The following is a 22,777-nucleotide window of genomic DNA, read 5'->3' as shown; positions in this document are numbered from 1 at the left end:
ATGAGTTCCAGACACGATTGATCTGAGATGTTTCTGAAGGGTGTTTCTGATGAGTCATATACAGGCAAAATTTGAAGCTCAAATGTTCTTCAAGTTGCTTTGGATAAAAGATGTTTCTATATAAAAATATATATATATATTTTTGAAAACAAATATTGTCCAATAATCATGCAAAATGCACTGCGAGCAATGATCTGCATTTAGTAAGTAATTTTTTTGTTTCTGAAAGAAGTCTCTTCTGCTCACCAAGGCTGCATTTATTTGATCAAAAATACAGTAATTGTGAAATATTATTGCAATTTAAAATAAATGTTTTCTATGTGAATATATGTTAAAATGCACATTTTTCCTGTGATCAAAGCTGTATTTTCAGCATCATTACTCCAGTCTTCAGTGTCACATGATCCTTCAGAAATCATTCTAATATACTGATTTGCTGTTTAAGAAACATTTCTAATTATAATCAATGTTGAAAACAGTTGTACTGCTAAATATTTTTGTAGAAACCGTGATTTTTCCAGATTCTTTGATGAATAGAAAGTTCAAAAGAACAGAATTTATTCAAAATCGAAAACATTATAAATGTCTTTACTGTCACTTTTGATCAATTTAATGCATCCTTACTGAATAAAAGTAATAATTTCATTCAAAAAGCTTTTGAACAGTAGTGTGCATGTATATGACATTTAAAAACGTTCACTTGTGTTCTGATGCATCATTGCACACATGCATTTCCCTGTGATTTTTATCACATCCAGAACTTCAATGTACCTTGATATAGCAAAGTCTTTTCATTCCCACTGGAATAATATCTGTGAACTGATTGGGAAGTCTATTCAGCCACCTGTGGCCCGCTGTAATATAAGAAATCTTTTCCATCCTCTCTGAGCAGAGGTTCATTCAAACTTTACAGGGCCATGCTTTAAAAACAAACAAACGTCCTCCTGGTTTGCTGTTGAGACTCATAAATCATATTCAGATTAGTAACCTTAAGCCATTTCGCCTGCGTGACGGTATACAATAACAGTCCCAATCCAGCCTAAATTCAGTTTTGTCGTATTCTCCGAGGCCATCTTGTAATTGTAACTCACCACAGAAGATTGATAAATGGCATACTTATTGTAATGAGCTTCTATGACAGCGGGACATAATAATGAGCTCCATGGCTTGCTGTGAAGGAGACACAACTTGGAGCATGAAATGTCTCCATTATTGTCAAAGTTAACGAGTAAATAATGCACTTTTGCCTTTAGGGGCCACAGTTAATCAGAGCTTTAGAGCAGATATTGCAGCAGAAGCAATTACACAATACAGATTTTTTTTTCTTATGAAATTTCACTATGGAAGCAGGTATTTTTTTCCCCAAGCAATGATCCGATAATCCGTATTGTTCTGTTATGATATACACCCAGTCTTATTTGACCTTGAGGTAAACTGAAGGACACTGAGCGCAGGTGTGCAGCATCATCTCCAGCGACTGCAGCTCATCAGAGGAGCGCTGGACATGAGAACTAACGCTAGAATAGAGGACACAAAGACGCTCTGACCTCCACCTCATCTCTCCGGACAGAATAATGTGTGTGTGCTGTCAGCAAATGCAGCCGCTGTGCTCATAACGAGCCTGAGACCAAACTTTGGTGGACAATTAAAGACATAGTTTCTGTGACTCGGTGTGCAAATGTTGTTTGGCTCTGTCTGCATTCCCTCAAGCATTCAAGACAACACAAACAGGCATTTTGGGGGGGAATAAGAAAGTGTTGCTTGTTTTTTTGAAGATTTATGGAAAAATAGTTTCTGTTATCTCCCAGAAATCTCTCATCCAACGTTCTCATTCCTCTGAGATGCTTACTTGCTATGAATACACACATGCAGCACACAAACGCTGGAGACAATTTCCAGCTAATTTGACCCAACTTAAAAGATCGTTCAGCCAAAAAATGAACCCTTGTGCTGAAAGTTCCGTTAGTGTTACCTAAAATGACTGGTCTTTTAAAAATTGCTTGTAAATATCTCAATATGCTATATTATAACCAAATCTTGGATTCAATCTTTTTATCATTCAGTCAGCGCAGATTTTGTATTTCTTTTTAGAACTGCTTGATCGTAGGCTTCATTGATATGAGCTCATGCGCCTCAGTTTTTGAACATTGAATATTGCCAAAAGGATCCACAAATGTTTTTTTTTCCTCACTCAAAAACGTAAGAGCATATAAGCTCAAAACAATTACCAGTTAGGTTTTTATATTACCAATACTTGCTGATAATACAGCGCAATGAGGCACTTTCGGGTAATTTTTATGGTCATTTTTCAACGGGAACTGCACACATGTGAAAAGATGTGAGAAAAACTGGCAAAAAGTACAATTGATATACCCTGTATGTGTAAAATCAGTAGATTTAATACTAATGTGATAACATTAACTAGCATTTTAGGAGAAATTAAAATCCTCTCCGGGTAAAAATGACCAGAACACAACATGAGGTCTAAATCTGTTCATTATATAAAGCATTCATTTGCAAGACTTGGATGAAAACGATTTCATGTCGATAACTTTTACAGCACTTTTTGACTTTTTTGAATCTTCTAATAAGTTTAGGTTACCTGGAAACATGTCAGGATTCAGTAAAACTATCTTAACTTGTGTTTTGAACATTAACCAAAGACGTATTGATGTGAAATGAAAATAAACAGAATTTTCATTTTTGGATGAACTTTTCCTTCAAGTTGCTAATGAAGTATTTGTGTATGTTCCTAACAAAAATATTTGGTTTCATTGTAATATACTCGTTATTTTATTGAGTTTATGTCCTCCATTCACTCAGTGATTCATATAGAGTCATCCTGATGGTCATCTTTCTATAATTGACAGCAAACAACTGTCCCTAAGACACCCTCAAGTCATTTTATTTGACTGACGAAGAGTTTTTACCATTCATTAATGCTCAGTCTCATTCAATCACTTGTGCTGTCTGTTCTCTTTAAAATATTGATCCTCATGCTACATGTATATGTATGTGAGTGTGTAAACCTTCCCAGCTTTCCCCATATCCACTTATGATGGGTCCGCGGTGATTTCCCGAGGGTCAGGTAAACCGTAATCTAACTGGAACATTCTTCTCGCTGATAGTTTGCGCCGTACTTGCTGCTCATTCCTGGCCTAGTGCTCTCAAGGCCACAGATACATCAACCTAATGATAGCAGTAATAATACACAATTATGTTTCCAGCAACAACTGTACATAGAGCGAACAACTGCACACCAAAATCACAAGCCTTGCCTTTCTCAAACCTGACTTCAATTTTAAGATTTAGGAAGAATCTGGGACATAAAATGACGTTCATGGACACTGTGTGCACAAAGCGTGATGCATCTGTTACGTGTCGTCGTAAGTTTTCTGCCCTTGGGGATCAGCTTGTCAGGACGAGGACTTGTGAGTTCACTGAATTCATTCTCTAGAGATGTCCAGTCGACACGAGGGTGTTTCAGATCCTTCAGCGCTCTGTCACTAATATCGATCAGCTGGTCTCATATCCAATACAGAGAAATAAATTAGGTGGCAAATGAAGCCGTTTGTTTTCCACAGCGTCCTTCATGAGAACCTGCGATCAAACACCGTCCCACAAACCAGCAGTTTGGAAAACTGCAGCATTTCCACTGTGAACTGAGTCAGATATAGTAGAAATGAAATTTGATTGATGATTTTTATTCTGTATGTTTTAAACCTCAAGTCCTCTGTCAATTACTTAATATATAGGTTCCAACTACAACTGTTTCTGAGGAACTACATTGTTTGGTGGAAGAATACTATTTTTATTAATATCATTACACTTATATGCACTGTTTTATTTTGTGAAACCTTACTAAGTATATGGAATAACCGTTTTATAAAAGCAATAAGCCCCGTGAAGCCGTGGTTTACAGTGAATTTATAACTCCGCCTATAACTCAGTGTGCCTAACAACGCCCCTTAGCTGTTATAAATTCACTGTAAACCACGGCTTCTTGGGGCTTATTACTTTAACATAGATTCATCCTAATGCTTCACCTTTCATATTCACCTGATGTGAGTTCAACAACATCTCCTGAAGCATTCAACAGACATAAAATGAGCCCTCTGAGGGGAATATTTATATTGAATTTTTTTTTTCAAAACCACTTAAACCTCTTGCCCTCTGTGCATTTCTCAATACTTCAGTACTTCATATAGATTCATCCTGATGCTCCTCTTTTCATGATTCAGCTGCTATGAACTCAACAACATCACACATACTCTGGTGAGTTTATAGTTTGTTTTTATTTTGAAACAATAGTTAATAGACTAGTGAAGTAATTGTGTTTGTATTTTCTGTCACAACCATATATGAACTCGGTCATGCAGAGTTGCTTTTGATTCTGTGGAAAATCGATCTGCTTTTGTAGTAGCGTGCAACGCCTGCTAAATAAAATGGCTACTGCGTTTAATATGTGTCATGTGTAAAATACAGTCAGACTGAGGTGACATTTCAATAGATGGAGATTAAATCAGTTTGAAACCATCCTGAAATCTCAAATGATTCATTCATCAATGTGAATGCATGTGATTTATCAATAATCTGCTTTTGTGACAGCGTTGACCCATATTGAGAGATTACAAGGAGGAAATACTTCAAATATCACACTGATTCAAAGTCATTTCTATATATTTTTTTTTACTTCTGTAGCCTATTTTGATTTTCTATCACTTACATTGTGTACATAACGAAATAATGGAGTGCCTTCCCAGCTAACAGGGAATGTTTGCACAACATTGCAGGGTTGTTGTTTTTTTACATACATGTTAAGACAAAACATTCCTAAATTAGGCTAATGTTTATGGAGCATTCTCATAACTTTATTAATATTTGATAGCCTATGTTCTCATTACATTGAGATCAACATTCTCAAATGCTACGAATGTTCTCATAATGCTGAGAGAAAACATAGAATATTAAAAATAAACGTTTAAATAACATTATATTTTGGCTGAAAATAAAGTTCCAGGAACGTTTTTGTAACCAAATAACGTTCACATCACGACAGTAAAAATTGGATGTTCTTATTAAAATAAATATTCAAATAACATTATATTTTGGGCGAAAATAGTTAGCTACCATTATAACATTAGGCCCTATAATCGTCCCAAACTGGACGTTTAACATCTCAAAACAACATTCCCACAAGCTAATTTCACCCTAAACCTAAACAACGCCAGAGATTACAGCAAACACAGTCCACTGAGCTGTGTCAGCTCATAATGAAGGGGATCCAGATGATGCCAGGGTTCTTTGTGAGCACTGGATCCATGCTGATTTACATATTTGACGGAGAATATCTGTGACCTCGTGCTTTCATTGTGTGCCTGACATCACATGAGAGATGAAGCGTGCAGAACACTGTGAGAGCAGCGAGAGAAGAAGCACTGCACGCCAACACATGACAAACCACCGGAGTTAAACACATCATCATGGGGATGGACCGGCGGCGGAGAGCCTCGCTCGCGCTCACCTTGAACTTCCTCGCGCTGATCCTCGCCATATCCGCGCTGACCACCAGCTACTGGTGCGAGGGGAACCGGAAAGTTGCCAAGCCCTTCTGTACCGGACCGGTGACCGTCAAACAGACGCACTGCATTAGATACAACAGCTCGAACATCACCGACAGCCGGCTGGTTCAGTATATCTGGGAGACCGGCGAGGATAAGTTTGTTCTGAGGAAGTTCCACACCGGCATCTGGTTCTCCTGCGAGCAGAACGTCGACCTTGTCGGTAAATATGCGGCTTTTCATCCCATCACATATTATAAACATGTTATTTCTAAATGTTTTTTAAACGTTTGAACGTCCGTTTTTTAAATGTAGAAATACATTTTTGTTATATGAACGTTACTGGAACATTCCAAAAGGTTATGAGAATGATAATTGAATGTTCGTTCATTATTTAAAACACCCAGTTTTCACATTTAAAAAAAAAATGTCTAGGTTATCCGAACGGAGGAACATTTCATTCTATCATTTTGAAAATGTTCAAAACGTTCTTTAAAAAAAAAAACATGTAATAAGAACGTTTCTTCTTGGTTATGCGAATGTTAGAGCAGCATTCAATCATTTTGAAAACGTTGTGAGAATGTTACATTATAATGTTCTCTCAACGTTTAAAAAAACGTCCATTTTTAAACAAAAGAACGTTTATCCGAACGTTGGGGGAACATTTCATTCTGTCATTTTGGAATTGTTTTAAAAATGATATTTCGGATTTTTTTTTATGTTCAGAACGTCTATAAAAAAATTAACAAGAACGTTTCTTCTTGGTTATGCAAATGTTAGAGCAGCATTCTATCATTTTATGAGAATGTTACATTTGAATGTTCACACAAGCATTAGAGGAACATTGCTTTATATCGTTTTTAAAATGCTATGAGAATGTTACATTGTTATTACTGAAGAATGTTATTAAACAGTTCTGAACAAGTTCTGAGAACGATAACATCATAAGCACATTCCAAGAACATAAGAATGTTTCCTTTCAACATTATGAGAACATAACAGATATTAATTATCAGGGCCGTTTAGAGAGGGGCAGGTGCTCAAAGTATAAAAGGGGCACATGGGGCTTTTAATAGGGCTATGCTCCTTGCTGATATGTGCATAGAAATGGATGCTTCTGTATTGATACAGCAGCAAATGCCATGACGCAGGTTTGAAAATAGAACACAGAACAGAAAAGACCATTTTAAGTTTAAATGTTAAAGACATTTTTTGCACCTCTTAATTACTCTGGAATGATATTATTATTATTGTTGTTGTTGTTGTTGTTGTTGAGTTTACAGGGTATGGTGGGTTTGCTGTTGTAAACACTACTGTGAAAATATTCCTGACTTATTTTAAATCCTGTTCTGAATTTATTCATTTTTTTGAATGATAATGATTATAAAAACAGGATTGATAAGTATAATTCGGAGGACGAGAAAATCAGTATAAGCCTGTTTTACCAGTGTTGTGATAATTATTTTTAAGGCACTCTACGTGTTTTAAATAAATACTGTAATAATAATAGTTCAAAGTATGAATAGTTTTTAGTCAGATAACATAAAAAAGACAAGACACCTCGACGTGCTTTAAACTTTTCCCAATTAAACAGCAAGAACAAAAGAGAACAAGCACCTTTGTTTTTATTGCTGTGTGTAGAACTGTATTTTTAATATTTAATATTCATTTTAATCAAATGTAAATTCGTCCCCCGCACTTTATTCGAGGTCGAGCAGGTGTTTTCACATAGAGGTGTCTAGATTTAAATCTAGATTTAAATTAAAAGAGACATGACCTGACGTTTTATTCATATCCAAAATGAGGAGATATGAATATCAGGAGAGCTGAACAACTCACGTGCATTGAATGTTTCATTCATACTGGAAGTCAGAGGGCGCTCTGCAAACTTTTGACCTGCAGGAAATCCCTGATATGGACAAACTCACTCGGCTATTGCTGTTGCTGAGCTGAATAAAAAGCAGAAACGTTTTTACTGATGAAACATGAAGACAAAAAACACACGATTGCGAAAATATATGGTTTATGTGTGTTTTTCAAGTTATCTTCAGTTAATAAATAAACTAAATGAAAAGTGCAGTACTGATTGACATATCATTTAGTATAGAAACTATAAAATATATTTACTGAATTATTCTGTGATAAAAATGGGAAAAGGGTGTTCGTAGTAGCCTTTATAAACCAATCATAAAATTGGCATAAGGCAGCCACTTACAGCCAAAATTGCCACTTACCGGCAGCCGCAGACGTTATTGAAGGCATCCTAAAGGTGTCTGAACGTGAGGGATCGTCCCGGATGAGATCGTCAGGTGAAAGTTCATCATGTGGATAATTTTATTTACGGCTAAACTATTATTAATTAATTTTACTAATAGATAGATTGGGCAGGCCTTCACAAAAGGGCATTTAATTACAAAAAAATAAAAATGCCTTGACAAAAGGGCACTTTGGGCATCAAGGGGAAAAGGGGCAGGTGCTCAAGCACCCCCCTCTGCACGTGCCTGTTAATTATGTTATAAGAACATTCTATAAATATTACTTTAAGAATGTTTTGTCTTATAACCCTTAAAAAAATATTAGTGAAAGTGAGCAATCCCTGTTAGTTGTCCCACCACAGTGTGAATATTCAGCTTTTGAAGTGCGTAAACCTTGTTGTTGCCATCCTAGCATTACTAAATAAATGATGATGACTGTCAAACAAGCCTTCCTTTTTTAAAATTCATTAATGTCAGGGGATGCTGTAACCTGAATAGCAGCTCAAAAACCTCTCGTTTTCATCATATATGTATTGTGATAAACTTTTTGACAGGCGATCTGATTTAATTCTGTCTATCAGTTATTGGACGCACATCTAAACCTTCTCACCTATATCCATATCCATTACTCATTCAGCGAAACACAGCTGTTTTTCTTCTAGGACTAGCTGTAGTTGTTTGAATAATGCTTTCTTTCTTGGTGTCACTTTACAATAAGGTTCCATTTGTTAATATTAATTAACAATGAAAGCATCTACTAAAATTTTATTAAAATCAAAGGCTGTATCTGTTCATAATATTTAATGAAACTGACATGAACTAACAATGAATAGTTTTTTATTTATTTACTAAGATTAACAAAAGATGAATAAATACTGTAACAATTGCATTGCTCATTGCCAGTTAATATTAGTTAATGTATTAACTAATAGGACCTTTTTGTAAAGTGTTACCTTTTTTATTTTTCTCATACTTTCATACTGTTTGAAAAAAAACTGTATTTGATATTTCTATTATTTATAAGGATTTATATATATATATACAGATTTATTCTATTTATTAAGTGTATTTTTGTTCATTTTACAGTAAAAAACTGGTAGCAGTGGCTTTTCGAAGTTTGCTGTAAAATACAGTGACAGTGTTATAAGCGCTATAAAATGATTTTATGTTGTACAGTTCAAAACTGTATGTGATTAAATCATATAATGTTAATATAGCAATTTTTGTTACTGTAAAATGTGATGGAAACACAATGGAAAACCATCTGATGACTTTTCAGAAAGAACATAAAAACAAACACAAACCATCAATCGGGTAACACACATCACACTAAAACAATGCAATAAACATAAATTTAAAAAAACTACTTAAAACACATATTAAGCGCTCCAATGCATATAACCGCAACAAAGAAAATATTAAAATTTATTCTGGAAATGCTCCTTTTCCATAAATTAAAAATGCTAATTTTTTTATCATATTTTACTAAAAGGCTTGTTTTTATATATTGTAAAAAAAAAAAGAAGGAAAAAAAAGTATGAATTAGCTTACAGTTTACTGACATTAAAAATTGCATATGCTTTTTACACTGCAGTATGATATTTTTTACCGTAACTTACAACTAACCAATTAACAGGATTTTACAGTATCATTCTCTCTTAAAATTACTAATATTTTTTCACACATTAATAATCATGAAGTAAAAAGAAACCTCAGTGAGTCTCACACCGTTGTGTTGAATGTCTTTTCCTCTTGCAGGTGAGAAATGCAGAAGCTTCATAAACGTGGCTCCTCCTCATGAGAGAGGTATGTCTGTCACTCTTCATTATGAACTGATTTTGCATGATGTTTTAAATAGGGTGTCGCTCAGGTCCTTAATGAAAGCGATTCTCATGATGTCCGTTCTTATATTTTGCATGCTGTCTGGAGGTGCGGAGGACTTTTTTAATCTTTCTACACCTGCCTCATTCTCATTCACGTAGATATATGAGCATGTCAATATGATTTCATTCTCTCAGCAGGCAGCAGCGCCAGCATCTTTAGCACAGTTGTTTCTGAGCGTAATTGATAGATGCATGATCCAGACTAAAGATCCATCAGATATAATGATAGTTAAGCATGATGATGATGACTCAAGGTGACTCCTCACTGTAATTCAGCTCATTCTGCACTGACCGTGACAGAGCTGAGGTCTAAATCAAGAGTGAGAAATAATCATCTTTAGGTTTTATATCCCTGGAGATGAAACGCATGTATCAGTATAATGATATTCTTGTGGATTATAGCCATAGAGTTTTATTGATGAGTAATCTGTCCTTATGCATTATGATGAAGTCAGTCTGTGTTTATCTGTGGGTGATACATGTACAATGTGTTCATATATGGTTCAATAGCAAATACGAGTGTGCACAATAAAGGAAAGAAAAAATAATAATTTAAGAATTAATATGTCAAATAAAAATTAATATAAATCTCTCTATATAGAGAGAATTTGGTTTCAAACGTTATGCCTTGCTTTGATTCTTTGATTAAAATAGAATATAAAATAGAAATCTTTTCTAACAATATAAGTCTTTACTATGACTTTTTATTTATTTAACACATCCCTCCTGAATAACATCCCCAAACTTTTGAATAGCATTGCATATTGTAACACTAATATTTTTTTTTTTTTTTTTTTTTTTTATAAATGCTGTTCTTTTTTAACCTTTTATTAAACAGAGAATCGTAAAAAAAAATATCACAGGTCCCCAAAAAAATATTAAGCAGCACAACAGTTTCCAACATTGATTATAAATCAGCATATTAGAATGATTTCTGAAGGATCATGTGACACTGAAGACTGGAGTAATGATGCTGAAAATACAGCTTTGATCATAGCAATAAATTACATTTTGACATATATTCACATAGTAAACCACTATTTTAAAATGTAATAATATTTCACAATTTTTGATCAAATAAAAGCAACCTTGGTGAGCAAAAGGGTCTTCTTTTAAAAACATTACAAAATCTTTCTGAAGTACTTCATTATTTTCAGAAAAATGGACTGAACTTTTGTCCCTCACAGCCTTTTTTTCATTTATTCTGTATCTGAAACTATAAAACTAGACTACATCTTCCTTCCACCTAAAGTGCATGTGACAGCATGAAGATTTCCGACGAACTCTATGAAATATGTAGATGCATCCGCATGCTTTCAAAGTTGAAATCTCCTTTTAAATCTAGTGTCAAGTTTCTGGAATAAATAAATATTTCAGCCGCTCCCTGATGGGAGGCCCATCTAAATGAGCCCCAGCGGTTCAGTTTGTCGTTCTCCGTGAGTGTCTGCGGCTCCACATCATCTTAATCAGCGGCTCCATCCGCTTTCTCTCCTCATCTTGATAGAACTGGAGTCTTCCATCCATAATTTCCTCAGGGCCTGTCAGAAATTCCCTCGATACACATCGCTTCTCTCTCTCATATCTTCACAGGTGTTTTGTGGCTCTGCATCGTAGCCGAGTGTCTCTACATCCTACTGCTGGCCACCGGAGGAATCCTCATGTCCATCGAGGTCTGCCATTTTGGAAACGTCATCGATGGACTGAAACTGAATGCCTTTGCTGCCATATTCACAGTCCTGTCAGGTAACATGTTGCATAAAGGGTGGAATTTCTATAACACCAAAAAACAGAGGATTAAGGATGATATGCTGATTTTCAGGAGCATTTTTACCTTTATAAGGACAATTTCTTAACCATAGTAAAAAAGATGTGTCATCTATTTTGTCAGTTCCAATTATATGAAATCCAATTACCAATTAAATGAAGTCGATATTGATAAAAGCCATCTTTGCACTGCAGAAGTGGCATTTAGATGTATTTACCCTGTTTAATGCAGCTCAGAGATGCAATGAATGCATTTACACTGCAGTTACAATTGCATACATAATGTTAGGAGATTAGTGTGTTAAATATAAAATATACTGAATATAGAACTATGAAATTACACTTTAAATATGAAACTTAAACCACGAGTAGGTTGCGACTTAACAAGTGGATCATTGATTTGCTCATTTAGAAATTATTTGGAAATTAAGTGCATGACTTGCTGATTTTGGAACCATGTACTAGCGTACTATTACTATTTCTGCCATAAAAAGATGCTAAAATAGTAGTATATAATAATATAATAGTATAGTAATAGTAGTAGGTAGTCGAATTTAGGAACTGTTTTTATGAATGGCTTATTGAATCATTGACTCAACTGATTTGTTCAAACACAAAGACTGTTGAGCATAGCAACAGAGTAAAACAGTCCATACTGACAATATTGTGTCAAAATCGTGCATCACTACATAATGACTTGAACATAACATTATCAAATGTATTTATTACATAGCATTGTAGAAAGTATACAATAGCAATCTTAAAAGGAGGACAAAAGCCTGCACAAGTTGGCAAACATGGCATTTCAAAACCGCACTCTGACCTAAAACCAGATGAATGGCCACACTAGTTGTATATGATCAGCATGTGCTTGATGTCGTTGTCTCTGAATATGATGCTAATGTTTGAGTGATCATCTTTTGTCAGGCTCTACCCTTCAAAGGTCAGCACAATCTTTGTGATTCTGTCCTGTTAGAGCCACATTTAAACCATATTGTTTTTTGACCAATTAAAAAATCAAAAACAGGTCTAGCAAATGTCCCTCTCTATAGCTATAGCAATGCTTTAAAGGCCACTAACAGCAGTCCTCATGGAGATGCATTACTGCTCGATGTCTATCTACCTGCAGGCTGTCCTCTGGCTGGTTTTTTGTGGCGAATGTCTTTGCATTTATGTGGTATCAGAGCCCTATCTGTTCCCCAGATACATACAAAAACATCCGGCTCAAAATCCCATATAAGCCTCACAGTATTGTTAGCAGTACTCTTGAATGTCATCCAGGCTATTTTTGACAGTTTCACAATTTAAGGGTTTATGGCGACATATGCGTCGAAATTCAATCTGCTTAAATCCTGCTCTACTTATTTATATATTTCAGTGTAGCATTGACTGTGCACGTCCATTGTATGGAGGGGGAGTAGCACTGTACAGCCAATATCCTTCATTTATGTTATTATTATTATTATTGTTACGCGATGCTGATTCAGGAAGGCAGGAAAACAAGGGATTCAGAATAACCAGGTTCTGGTGTAAACGAATTCAACAAGAGTAAACAGCATAGACACAACTTTACTTTGAGACACGACGAAGAAGATTACAGAACTCAAGGCTTATAAAGAACACAAACTAATGAGGAAACAAGATGATTAATACAAGACAGGTGAATGGAATAAAAGATGATTAACTAATGACAGGAAACCGACCAAATAAGGACAAACAGGAACTAAACCGAAACCAAACCGTGACAATTATCATTATAATAGTTTTAACCTTATATTGCATTAAAGGAGACATACCACTACAACAACAATTACTACTACTAATAATAATTCATTACAAAAATGAATTAATTATATTAAAATAAAGATAATATCATTGTGACTATTTATATTATTACATTATATTATATTTATTTATGATTTTAAATGATCAAGAGTCTATAATATGATCAATCAAACTGATATCTTACCTTAATCTTGTTAATGTTGTTGTTAATATTATATATATTAAATTCAAAGGTAATGAAGTACATTTGGAGCATTGTTTTGAGAATCTGTACTTTACTTGAGTATTATTTTTCTCGAAACTTATGACTTTAACTTCACTACATTTGAAAGAAAAATATCGTACTTTTCACTTCGCTACATTTCTATCAAGGTCCTCAAAGTAGAAAATCGTTACTATGTAGCAGCTTTGAAAGTCAATGGGTGATTTTTTGACAGTTTTTGACAGCCTATCAGTAATCATTTTTCTAGGGTTACGTGAAGTCATTTCCCAGCATTTTTGAACACTGACTAGTTGCAAATGTGATATTTCTTTACAACAATTCAATAATAAGAAGTTAATATTAGTATATATTAGACACAATATTGTATAGATTTTACTAAATTGTGTAAACGTAAATATCACCTATAAATCCCCCGAACAACTGTTGTGCGTCTCCTAACAAAGCACAGTAGGTGTTTGACTTGAAGCAGCACTGCACAGACCGTTCTGTGTGTGACATCAAAGTACCGCGAAAGTTATGATGCCAAATAAATCTTGCTGTTTTGCTTTTTTGTTAAAGCAGTGTTGCTTTTGTAAAGTTATACAGTTACAGATGTGTTGCTGGGGTTTAAAGCAGGTTTAATTTTTTTTCTTATCAGTATGTATTTACAGCAATTTCACTGTCCACTCGGTTTAAATGTGGATGAATGGCTACACGTAGATGTGTGCACTCTGCTAGAGCTGTGTGAGATCACTACCACACTGCTTTTGTGGGGGTGGGTAGGGCTGTTAAATGAAAGTTTTTTTTGTCTTTGTCAACTCGTTTCATTTCTAACATTTTTAACATTCTAAAAACTCTTTACTCCAATGATACTACAGGCTAGACAGTGTATTCAGTATGTGTAATATATTGTAAGTTGCTTCAGAGGCATAAGGTATTGCAAGTATTACATACAACAATTGCATTGATATAAAAAAAAATTACTTTTGGTATTTAAGTACTTTTAAATGCAAGTACTTCTGCACTTTTACTTAAGTAAACATCTGTCTTTACAACTTTCACTTGTAATGGAGTAATATTTGACCAGCAGTGTCTGTAATTTCACTCAAGTAATGGAGTTGTGAACTTTGTCCGCCTCTGATTAAATTATTATAACATCATACCTTTAAAAATACATAATAATACATTTTATCGTATCTCATTACATTACAGACAAGACATAATAATAATAATAATAAAGGTAAGATATTATAAACTTTGACTATTTCATTTTTTTTACTCTTCATTATGTTATATTAATTATATTATATTCACTATTCATATTATATTATTATTATTATTGTGATAAAAATGTACAGTTAAGATATTATCATTGTGATTATATTATATTATCCTCTGAAGACCCAGAATTGTTTTTAAAGAAAGATTTAGTATATTTTCATGTCGTTATATTGTTTAGAGCATTAGAAAAAAATATTTATTTCAAAAAATATATATTTCATTCATATGTTTGGCTATGTCCTCCTTAGAGGACACCGGGACTCGATTAAAAAAAATAAAAATAAAAAGACATGAATGAACATGCACCGGAAAAAACAATAGATTTTTTTTTTAATCACCAATACATTTTTAGGTTTCAGGATTTTTTTTATACCAAACTTTGTATAAAGATGATTCTCAACTCTTATAACAGAACGATTTTATATACCGTTCTTCTTTATGCAAAATGTGTGTAAAATGACCATAAATGGGTTTTCCAATATATAAACTGTATCTAATTTGCATATTAATGTGTTTTTGAGGCAACATGTAATAAAACAGTAAGTGTAATAATGGGGTAATAATTGACAAGATTTTCATAATAATTTATAATATTTCATAGGAATATTGAAATATATTTTCTTTCCCTATTCATTTGTTGTGTCTCCCAAAATGCGTAATAAACATGCTTTTAGTCTCGGTGTCCTCAACTGAGGAAATGTATGAAATTGATGTCCTGTTCTATAACAGAAAGTCATATTTTGATTTGAAACCCCATAACATTTTCCTGAAATGTTGATTTATGACAAACTGTTTAAAAATTAGTCAGATTTAAATGATAATTACACAATATTATCATATATCCATAGTGTTACATTTGATCACTAAATTAACATCAGCCATTTTTGAAGACCAAGAAGAGGGAGTGGTTATGGTGAACGTCCAAACATTTAGTGTCTCTGTAAAACTGTGGCATGTATAGTCTCAGAGAAATTCTGAGACTATACATGTCCTCATATGAGAACGCATGGTCTCAGAAGGCTATATTATATTATATTGTAATAATAATAAAGTGGTAAAGTGTAATAATAATAATAAAGTAATATCTTCCTATTAATCCTATGAATTAATATTATGCATTACCTTCTACACACTTAGGATTACTACTGAATGTTTGCACATCACATTTATTGGTATTCAAATTAATACACTGTAAAAAATGCAGGGTTAAATAGAGCCCAGTGCTGGGTAAATATTGGACAAAACACATGCTGGGTTGTTTGCAACAAACAGTTGGGTTAAATGTTTAATCCAACCTTCTGGGCAGTAACCCAACCGCTGGGTTTGTCCATATTTTACCCAGCGCTGGGTTCTATTTAACCCAGCATTCTTTAGAGTGTACCTCCCACATCATAAAAAATGCACTTCTGTATTTAAATGAGGCTTTGACCGGCCTAAATGTGTGTCAAACACAGAGTAAGATTGCTGAGAGACCTTTTGTGTCACGTTAGAGTTTTATTATTGCATAAAGGCTGAGGGATGAACTTACGGCCCACTGTCATCTCTTTCTTGAGCTTCATGAGAGAGCGGGATCATGAACGCCGTGCATCATGGGAAGGGAGCTTCAACCTCAATTAGCTTCTGTCTTCATTTGACTCAATCAACAGAAGAGAGCAGTCGACTGCATTCTTAACACACCAGACGTTTAGATGAAGTGAAGCATTAAGTATATGATGTATATTGAAAAGCTTTAAGTTTAATGCATTTGTCACATAGATAATTATGTTTTGTGACTCTAATAACCCATTACCTTTACTTGATTTAACTCGTATTTTAATGCTGTTGTAGATGCAACGTGACGCGGATCTGACACGCATGCTCGTTTTTTTCATTTGTGCTTTAACTCTTTCCCAGCCAAACATGTAATTTTCAGAGCTTCTGCATTCTCACTGTAATATACTCAGGGGCACTATTACGCATCTCCTGAATGAGTCTAGAGTGTGCAGATCAAAAACACAGACGAGGAAGATGCAGAAACAAGCGGTCTCATATGTATGCATATGCATATGAAAAATAATGCAATCATCAACAATAAACAGCATATAAATGAAAACTGACTAATGTTACAGAGTGAAATCTCGATCCAGGAAGTGGTAAAGGACTGTGCAAGCTTTGGGAGTGCTTATGTAAGTTATCTACTGCATCTTTGCTTTGATCATGTACTGAATATGATCCAGATGTTCTCAGCTTTTTGCTCAAAATGCTGCTTTTTTATGAAACCTACCTACATTCAAGTGTTGATTAAAAAAACAATGCTTGAAGCTAGAATAAAACAGATTTTGTTTTGTTTAAAAGTAGAGGGTCTGTTCTTTATTTTCATGCATTGCATGTTCAGATATTCATACAACAAAATATTCTGGGGGCTATGAAATTTTAGTGAAAAACATAAAAAATGCTGGTAGTGGCTGGCACCTTTTTTCAAAAACGCTGGCGGGGAAATAGTTAATATGAAATGATACAGGCTACAGTGAGCACGTACTACAAGCACAGTATAACAGCTGACAGGACAGGAAAATTAGTTTTTACTGTTATATGGCCTGACAATGTCTCATCTGACCACAGTTCACTGATGTTCTATTGAAGCTCCTCATCACCTGTACGGTGTCCGTGCTCATTTGTTTAGCGCCTGGCGAAGTGGTGAAGTGGAGTGCGCATCTGGAAAGTATCCTGTTTGATGTGGTCATAAAGACATTCTGCATCTAAATAAATGCAATTCTTGTTAAGAAAAAAGAGACAGAAGCAGCGGTTGTGAGTGGGGTGGCTCTACTCCTGCATTAACTGTGTTAAATATTCTTAATGCCGTTAAACTGGAAAAATTAATCACCACGCATATTTTGACAGCACTAATTTAAATTATATTATATTTGTTACTATCGCCAGCTGGAGTGCCCATGAACTCCTCCAGAGGGCACACCATCCCGTACCTTTGCAATTCACCCTGGACTCCATTTCCCATAATTCTTTGCCTGGACTCATCAGATGTCATCATCAGTTCACAGCTGTCTCATATTAGGAGAACTATGAAGGTTGCACCCACACTCTCACACAAGACTGATTATTGTTAGCCTGTACATTTCATTGACTACGTTTAAATGGACATCAATACTCCGATTTTAATACGATTAAGACAATACTTAAGAGTCTACCATGTAAACAGAGATTTCTGATTGCCTTAATTAAAGTCATAATCGAAGTAAACACAAATCAAATTAAGACGTGAAGTATTCCTATTTTAGTCACATTATTGAAGTGCAGTACAGACATGTAAACACCTTAATCAAACTATTACCATCGTGTAGGACCTTTCGTGCATTTTGCAACAAGATACACACACAGCAGTGGTCAACCGTTTGATGGCAAATAAAAGAGCTTCAACACTGTCGCCGTCTGTATGCATGTACAAATAATTAACTGTACTTAATTAACATGAAAGGATTATTCTAAAAGCAACTCGTGTAAACACCTTTATCATAATATTGTCTAATTCAGAATAATGGTAAATAATTAGATTACTGATGTCCATGTAAACGTAGTCAATGTCTCCCGTGTTTTTTTGCCTTTGTGTTTATACCTTGGACTTGGTCTTTCTGGCATTTGATTATTTGCTGCCTGCCCTGACCTTTGCCTGTTGTTGGATTACTCTTTTTGCCTTGCCTTGGATATTGATGTTTGCTGTTGTTTTACAATGCCTGTCTGAATACGCTCTTTATTAAAGCCTTGCGTTTGGATCCAACTCCATTGTCACGCCCATAAGTTACAATATTATATTATATTATATTATTTATAACTGATAATATCATACCTTTATATATTTATTAATAATCATCATCATCAACATCATCTTTATATTATATTATAGATAAGACAGTAATAATAGTAATAATAATAACCATCAACAATAATCATTTACTTCGTTCCAAACCTATATCAGTTTCATTCAGGGTAAAAAAAGAAAAAAACATAAAAGTTTGAGCTATATTGTAAGCCTTCTAAAGCCATATAATAGTTTAGTATGAAAAAGACTTTAAGCTTATTGGTTTCTAAATGCCTCGTACCCAAATGCGATGTGACAGGTTTGAATATCCGGAAGTGCAAATGAGATTTGACAGCAGAGGGTCATTGGAGAGTCTCTTGAGGATCTATTTTGTGTTTTTACAGTATTAATCCATTATATAGTCAGCCTGAAGGAATCAATCACACCCTATGCCCCATTTGTGCTGGCAGTTTGCTGAAAAATGGGGCAATAAAAAGAACTAATCATAATTCTGATGGGTTATTGTAGTGAACGTGGGCTGCACTGTCCGGGGATTCTGCTGATTCATGAATTAATGCGGTTAACAAGCGCTTTTTATTGTTATTATTCACTGGTGGTTGTTCGTGAAGATGTCTGCATACAGGTGGATCGCTGCGGTTGCCATGGAGACGTGAGGGTTATCGGTCAGACACGCGTGTGAGGATTTAGATGGACATGATACTATAAGAGACACAAGTCTGAAAGCTCAGACTGTCTCTTTCAGGTTGCTTTTGTTGTTTTTCCACTCGATTCTGTGATTTGGCTTTATTGAGTGGATGTGTGGTGCCTCAGTATGCAGACTTAGTGAGCTGTAAATAATGTGTAATTTACCTCTGTCCTTGCTATTTCTGGTGAGGTGACTTTGATTGTTCGGACTGCAGGTCTGACGCTGTTGATTATGTCCAGTTTGCCATCTGACCAGAGCATTTAGACTGCTTTCACTTCCACATAATGACACCATTACGCAGGAAAGCCTGACCTGTGCCGCTACTGCTAACACACACTCATTCATTCATTCATTCACAAAGATTTCCTAGCATGTCCTCTGATTGACATTGAGTGAAAACTGCATACAAACAAGATTATTCAACTGTAAACATCCATATATACGAGATGAGAATCCTCTAATTATTGGACAAGACATTCAATGCATTGAGATGAAATACATATAATATATAAAAAACATATATATAATATAGATGAATGGCTATGCTATAATTTTGTTTTTTAATTTGTTTAATAGTTTTTTTCATTTCCACTGAATCTAATTTATTAGTCAATCTACCATTGTGTCTCCGGAAATGAGTGATCTTTGACACTGTATTATGTTGAACATCAAACGTGTTGTGTCTGTTTGTTAATGACAAATTTGTGGACGTATTAATGTTTTTGGACTTAAAAGTTATAATTTTTGTTTTGAAATAATTGGCACTGAAGGCCTAGAGTGGCATGTTGTTACTAGTGTTATTATTTTTTATTTACAGGGTTATTCAATAATCCCATGCAACAGAGGTGCAGACTTTGTTATTAATTTCAACCTAAAGGCTAATTGAGTGAAATCATTTCAATTTGCATTCATAGTGTGGCTATTATGACATATCCTCAGTTGCATTATGGACAATTAAAGATGTAAATATTCATAAGCCTGTATATAAATCAAAGAATAAATTATCATTTTCCATTTTGTGCTTTAACAGCTAAATTAGGAAGTGTTTCTATTTATTTCTAATAACACGTTGGCTGATGCATCATCATCCTGAACATGATAAACATCTAAATATGTTAAATTTAAATGCACATTGTACTGGGGGATCTTTCCCCAACTTATACACACACACACACACATAGGGAACCATGGAAGCATTGTAATCTGTGTCAAAACACCCCCTTTTAATGAACAGGTTTGGTTATTTCAGCAACATACAAAACTAACAGGTGCAAAAAATTAAGTATACAGCTACGAAATCCGCTTAGACCAACATTTCTAATAGAACAAGGCGTTCATTTTCATGACAATACCCCTATTTATACCTTGCCAATGCCTCAAGGTATATTCTCTGAAAGCACGCTTTACGTAATGTTGCTGCTCAAGTGAATATTTTTTGTTTCTTTTTTTATGTTTTTATTTGTTAGGATGGTTTGTTTGTTTTTCTGTTCTTATTTCCTGAAATTAGACTAAAAATTATAGACATTTACATTTAGCTGACGCTTTTATCCAAAGCGACTTACAATTGCTATATATGTCAGAGGTCGCACGCCTCTGGTGTGAGAGACCCGGGTTCGAATCCACTGTGAGACACCAATGTGTCCCTGAGCAAGACACTTAACCCCTAGTTGCTCCAAAGGCATGTGTCTTATCCACTGCGCCATCACCACCCATTATAGCTGGGCACTTTTGGTTATGTAGTCTAGTTTATATGAGCTCATACAAACTACATTGACTAATAATACATGAATTAGAAAATGTCCATTAGATTAGTGTTAGATGTAGTTCATCATGTGGAGCTGCAGGATTCTGTGGAGTGTGTTTGAGGTGCTGCTGGTGTTCTTCTATGCCGTGGTTCATCACTGCCTCCTGCTGGTGACAAAGGGATCAGTCTGTAACAGTGTTTGTGCTCTGGTTCACAGGTCTCCTTGGTATGGTAGCACACATGATGTTCACTACAGCGTTCCAGCTGACCGTCAGTCTGGGCCCGGAGGACTGGAAGCCACAGAACTGGGACTACAGCTGGTCTTACATGTACGTTCACTCATGTCATGCTTTCTGTTGTCTAGGTTTAATAAGCATTAGAATGAAGCCCAGGGATGCATGTTTTGGGGGTTTTAACAGCTCTGGAAACAATACACTGCAAAACCAATGTTTGAATGTGAGCTCAAAAAATAATATAATATAATGTAAGCAATGTTTATTTAACCAAGAAAGTGTGACTGGGTCGTGAATTTACATTTGATTTTAAAAATATATATATATATATATATTTGCTATAACTTGTGTATAATTAGTTCCAAGATGCATGGTTTTTGGGTCTCGCAGGTCCATAATCTGTCCTTAATGATGCCTGATTGTTTAATACCTAGTTATAAGACATATGTTGATTTGAAACCCTCTTGACGTTTTTCCTCCAGCTTGGCTTGGAGCTCCTTCACTGCCTGCATGGCCTCCTCCGTCACCACCATCAACAGATACACTAAGACTATTCTGGAGTTCAAACACAAGCGAAGGAACATTGAGAAGAACCTGAAGATCAAGCAGAAGCTGCTGGACCTGGACTCTCCAGACCAGGTGTGGGACATGTACATCAGCTCCGTCCCCAGCACGGCCGAGGAGTTTCTGGACCTGTCCAGTTCTGGACGCAAGCTCTCCGCCAACTCAGTCTTCCTGGACCTCAACGACCTGCCGTCTCCACAAGAAGAGGAGTACTGCTGAAGCCGGTCATCGTCTACATCACGCTCCTCTAGTGTCATTCACAGACTCTGACAGCCGTGGAAGCTTTGATTGGAGGTGATGCGTTGAGATTATATAACTGTTGCATAATGTTTGGTTTGATGTTGTGCTGGTGTCTGAAGGTGATGCTGTGAGTTTTAGTTTGTTATTAATGTGCTGCTGACATTGTATGCGTAAAACATATTCTGGAACCAGACCTGCGACGAATGAACGACTTTCCTCAATCCTAGAGAATAAAATGTGACACAAGGCATTTTTGAAAATCTAACCATTGAAATTGCATTAGATATATTCCCATTTTCTGAGAGCCACCACACTCGTTCAGTAGAAGAAAAAAAGAAAACTGCCTGCTGCTTTAGATTTTCCCTCTGCTGTATTATGAAGTCATTACCAAATCAATCCTGAGGGTCTTTTATTCTAGATCAGTTCTAATGAGACACAAATTACATTGCTGAGTGCCTTTGTTTGTGCTATTGATCTGGTTGTTTAACCGTAGCATGCAAAAGTCCTGGAACTGTTTTTTTTATAGCCTATTTGATCATCCATAATGATCTCAACACATATCAAATTATGTAAGGATTGCTATTTCATTTAGCTCTGTTTTATTAACTCATCAGCTCTAAACTATAAATGAAAAATTTGTTTTTAATTGTTAATCATTTTGCGTTCTGTAGAGTGCAACGATCTATATGTGTCTGTGAAAAGAACAAGAATTGAATTCTAGATCAACTAAGCGCATGCAAATGTTTGGGAGAAAAGAAGTGACTTT

At 35.1% G+C, this 22,777-nt stretch overlaps 1 protein-coding gene across 1 annotated transcript; it reads left to right on the top strand.

Annotated features, from left to right (window-relative positions):
• Positions 1-5,483: 5,483 nt before the first annotated feature.
• gsg1l2b (gsg1-like 2b) lies at positions 5,484-21,990 on the top strand (the record flags this gene model as incomplete). Its single annotated transcript, XM_079397234.1, has 5 exons — positions 5,484-5,784; positions 9,575-9,622; positions 11,290-11,442; positions 21,192-21,303; positions 21,690-21,990. The coding sequence occupies 5 exons, from the start codon at positions 5,484-5,486 to the stop codon at positions 21,988-21,990; spliced, it is 915 nt and encodes a 304-aa protein (XP_079253360.1).
• Positions 21,991-22,777: the final 787 nt, after the last annotated feature.

Source organism: Barbus barbus, assembly GCF_936440315.1.
Source record: "Barbus barbus genome assembly, chromosome: 38".
Lineage (NCBI taxonomy): Eukaryota > Metazoa > Chordata > Actinopteri > Cypriniformes > Cyprinidae > Barbus > Barbus barbus.
The sequence above is the reverse complement of the archived record's forward strand: the minus strand, read 5'-3'. Positions and strand labels throughout refer to the sequence as shown.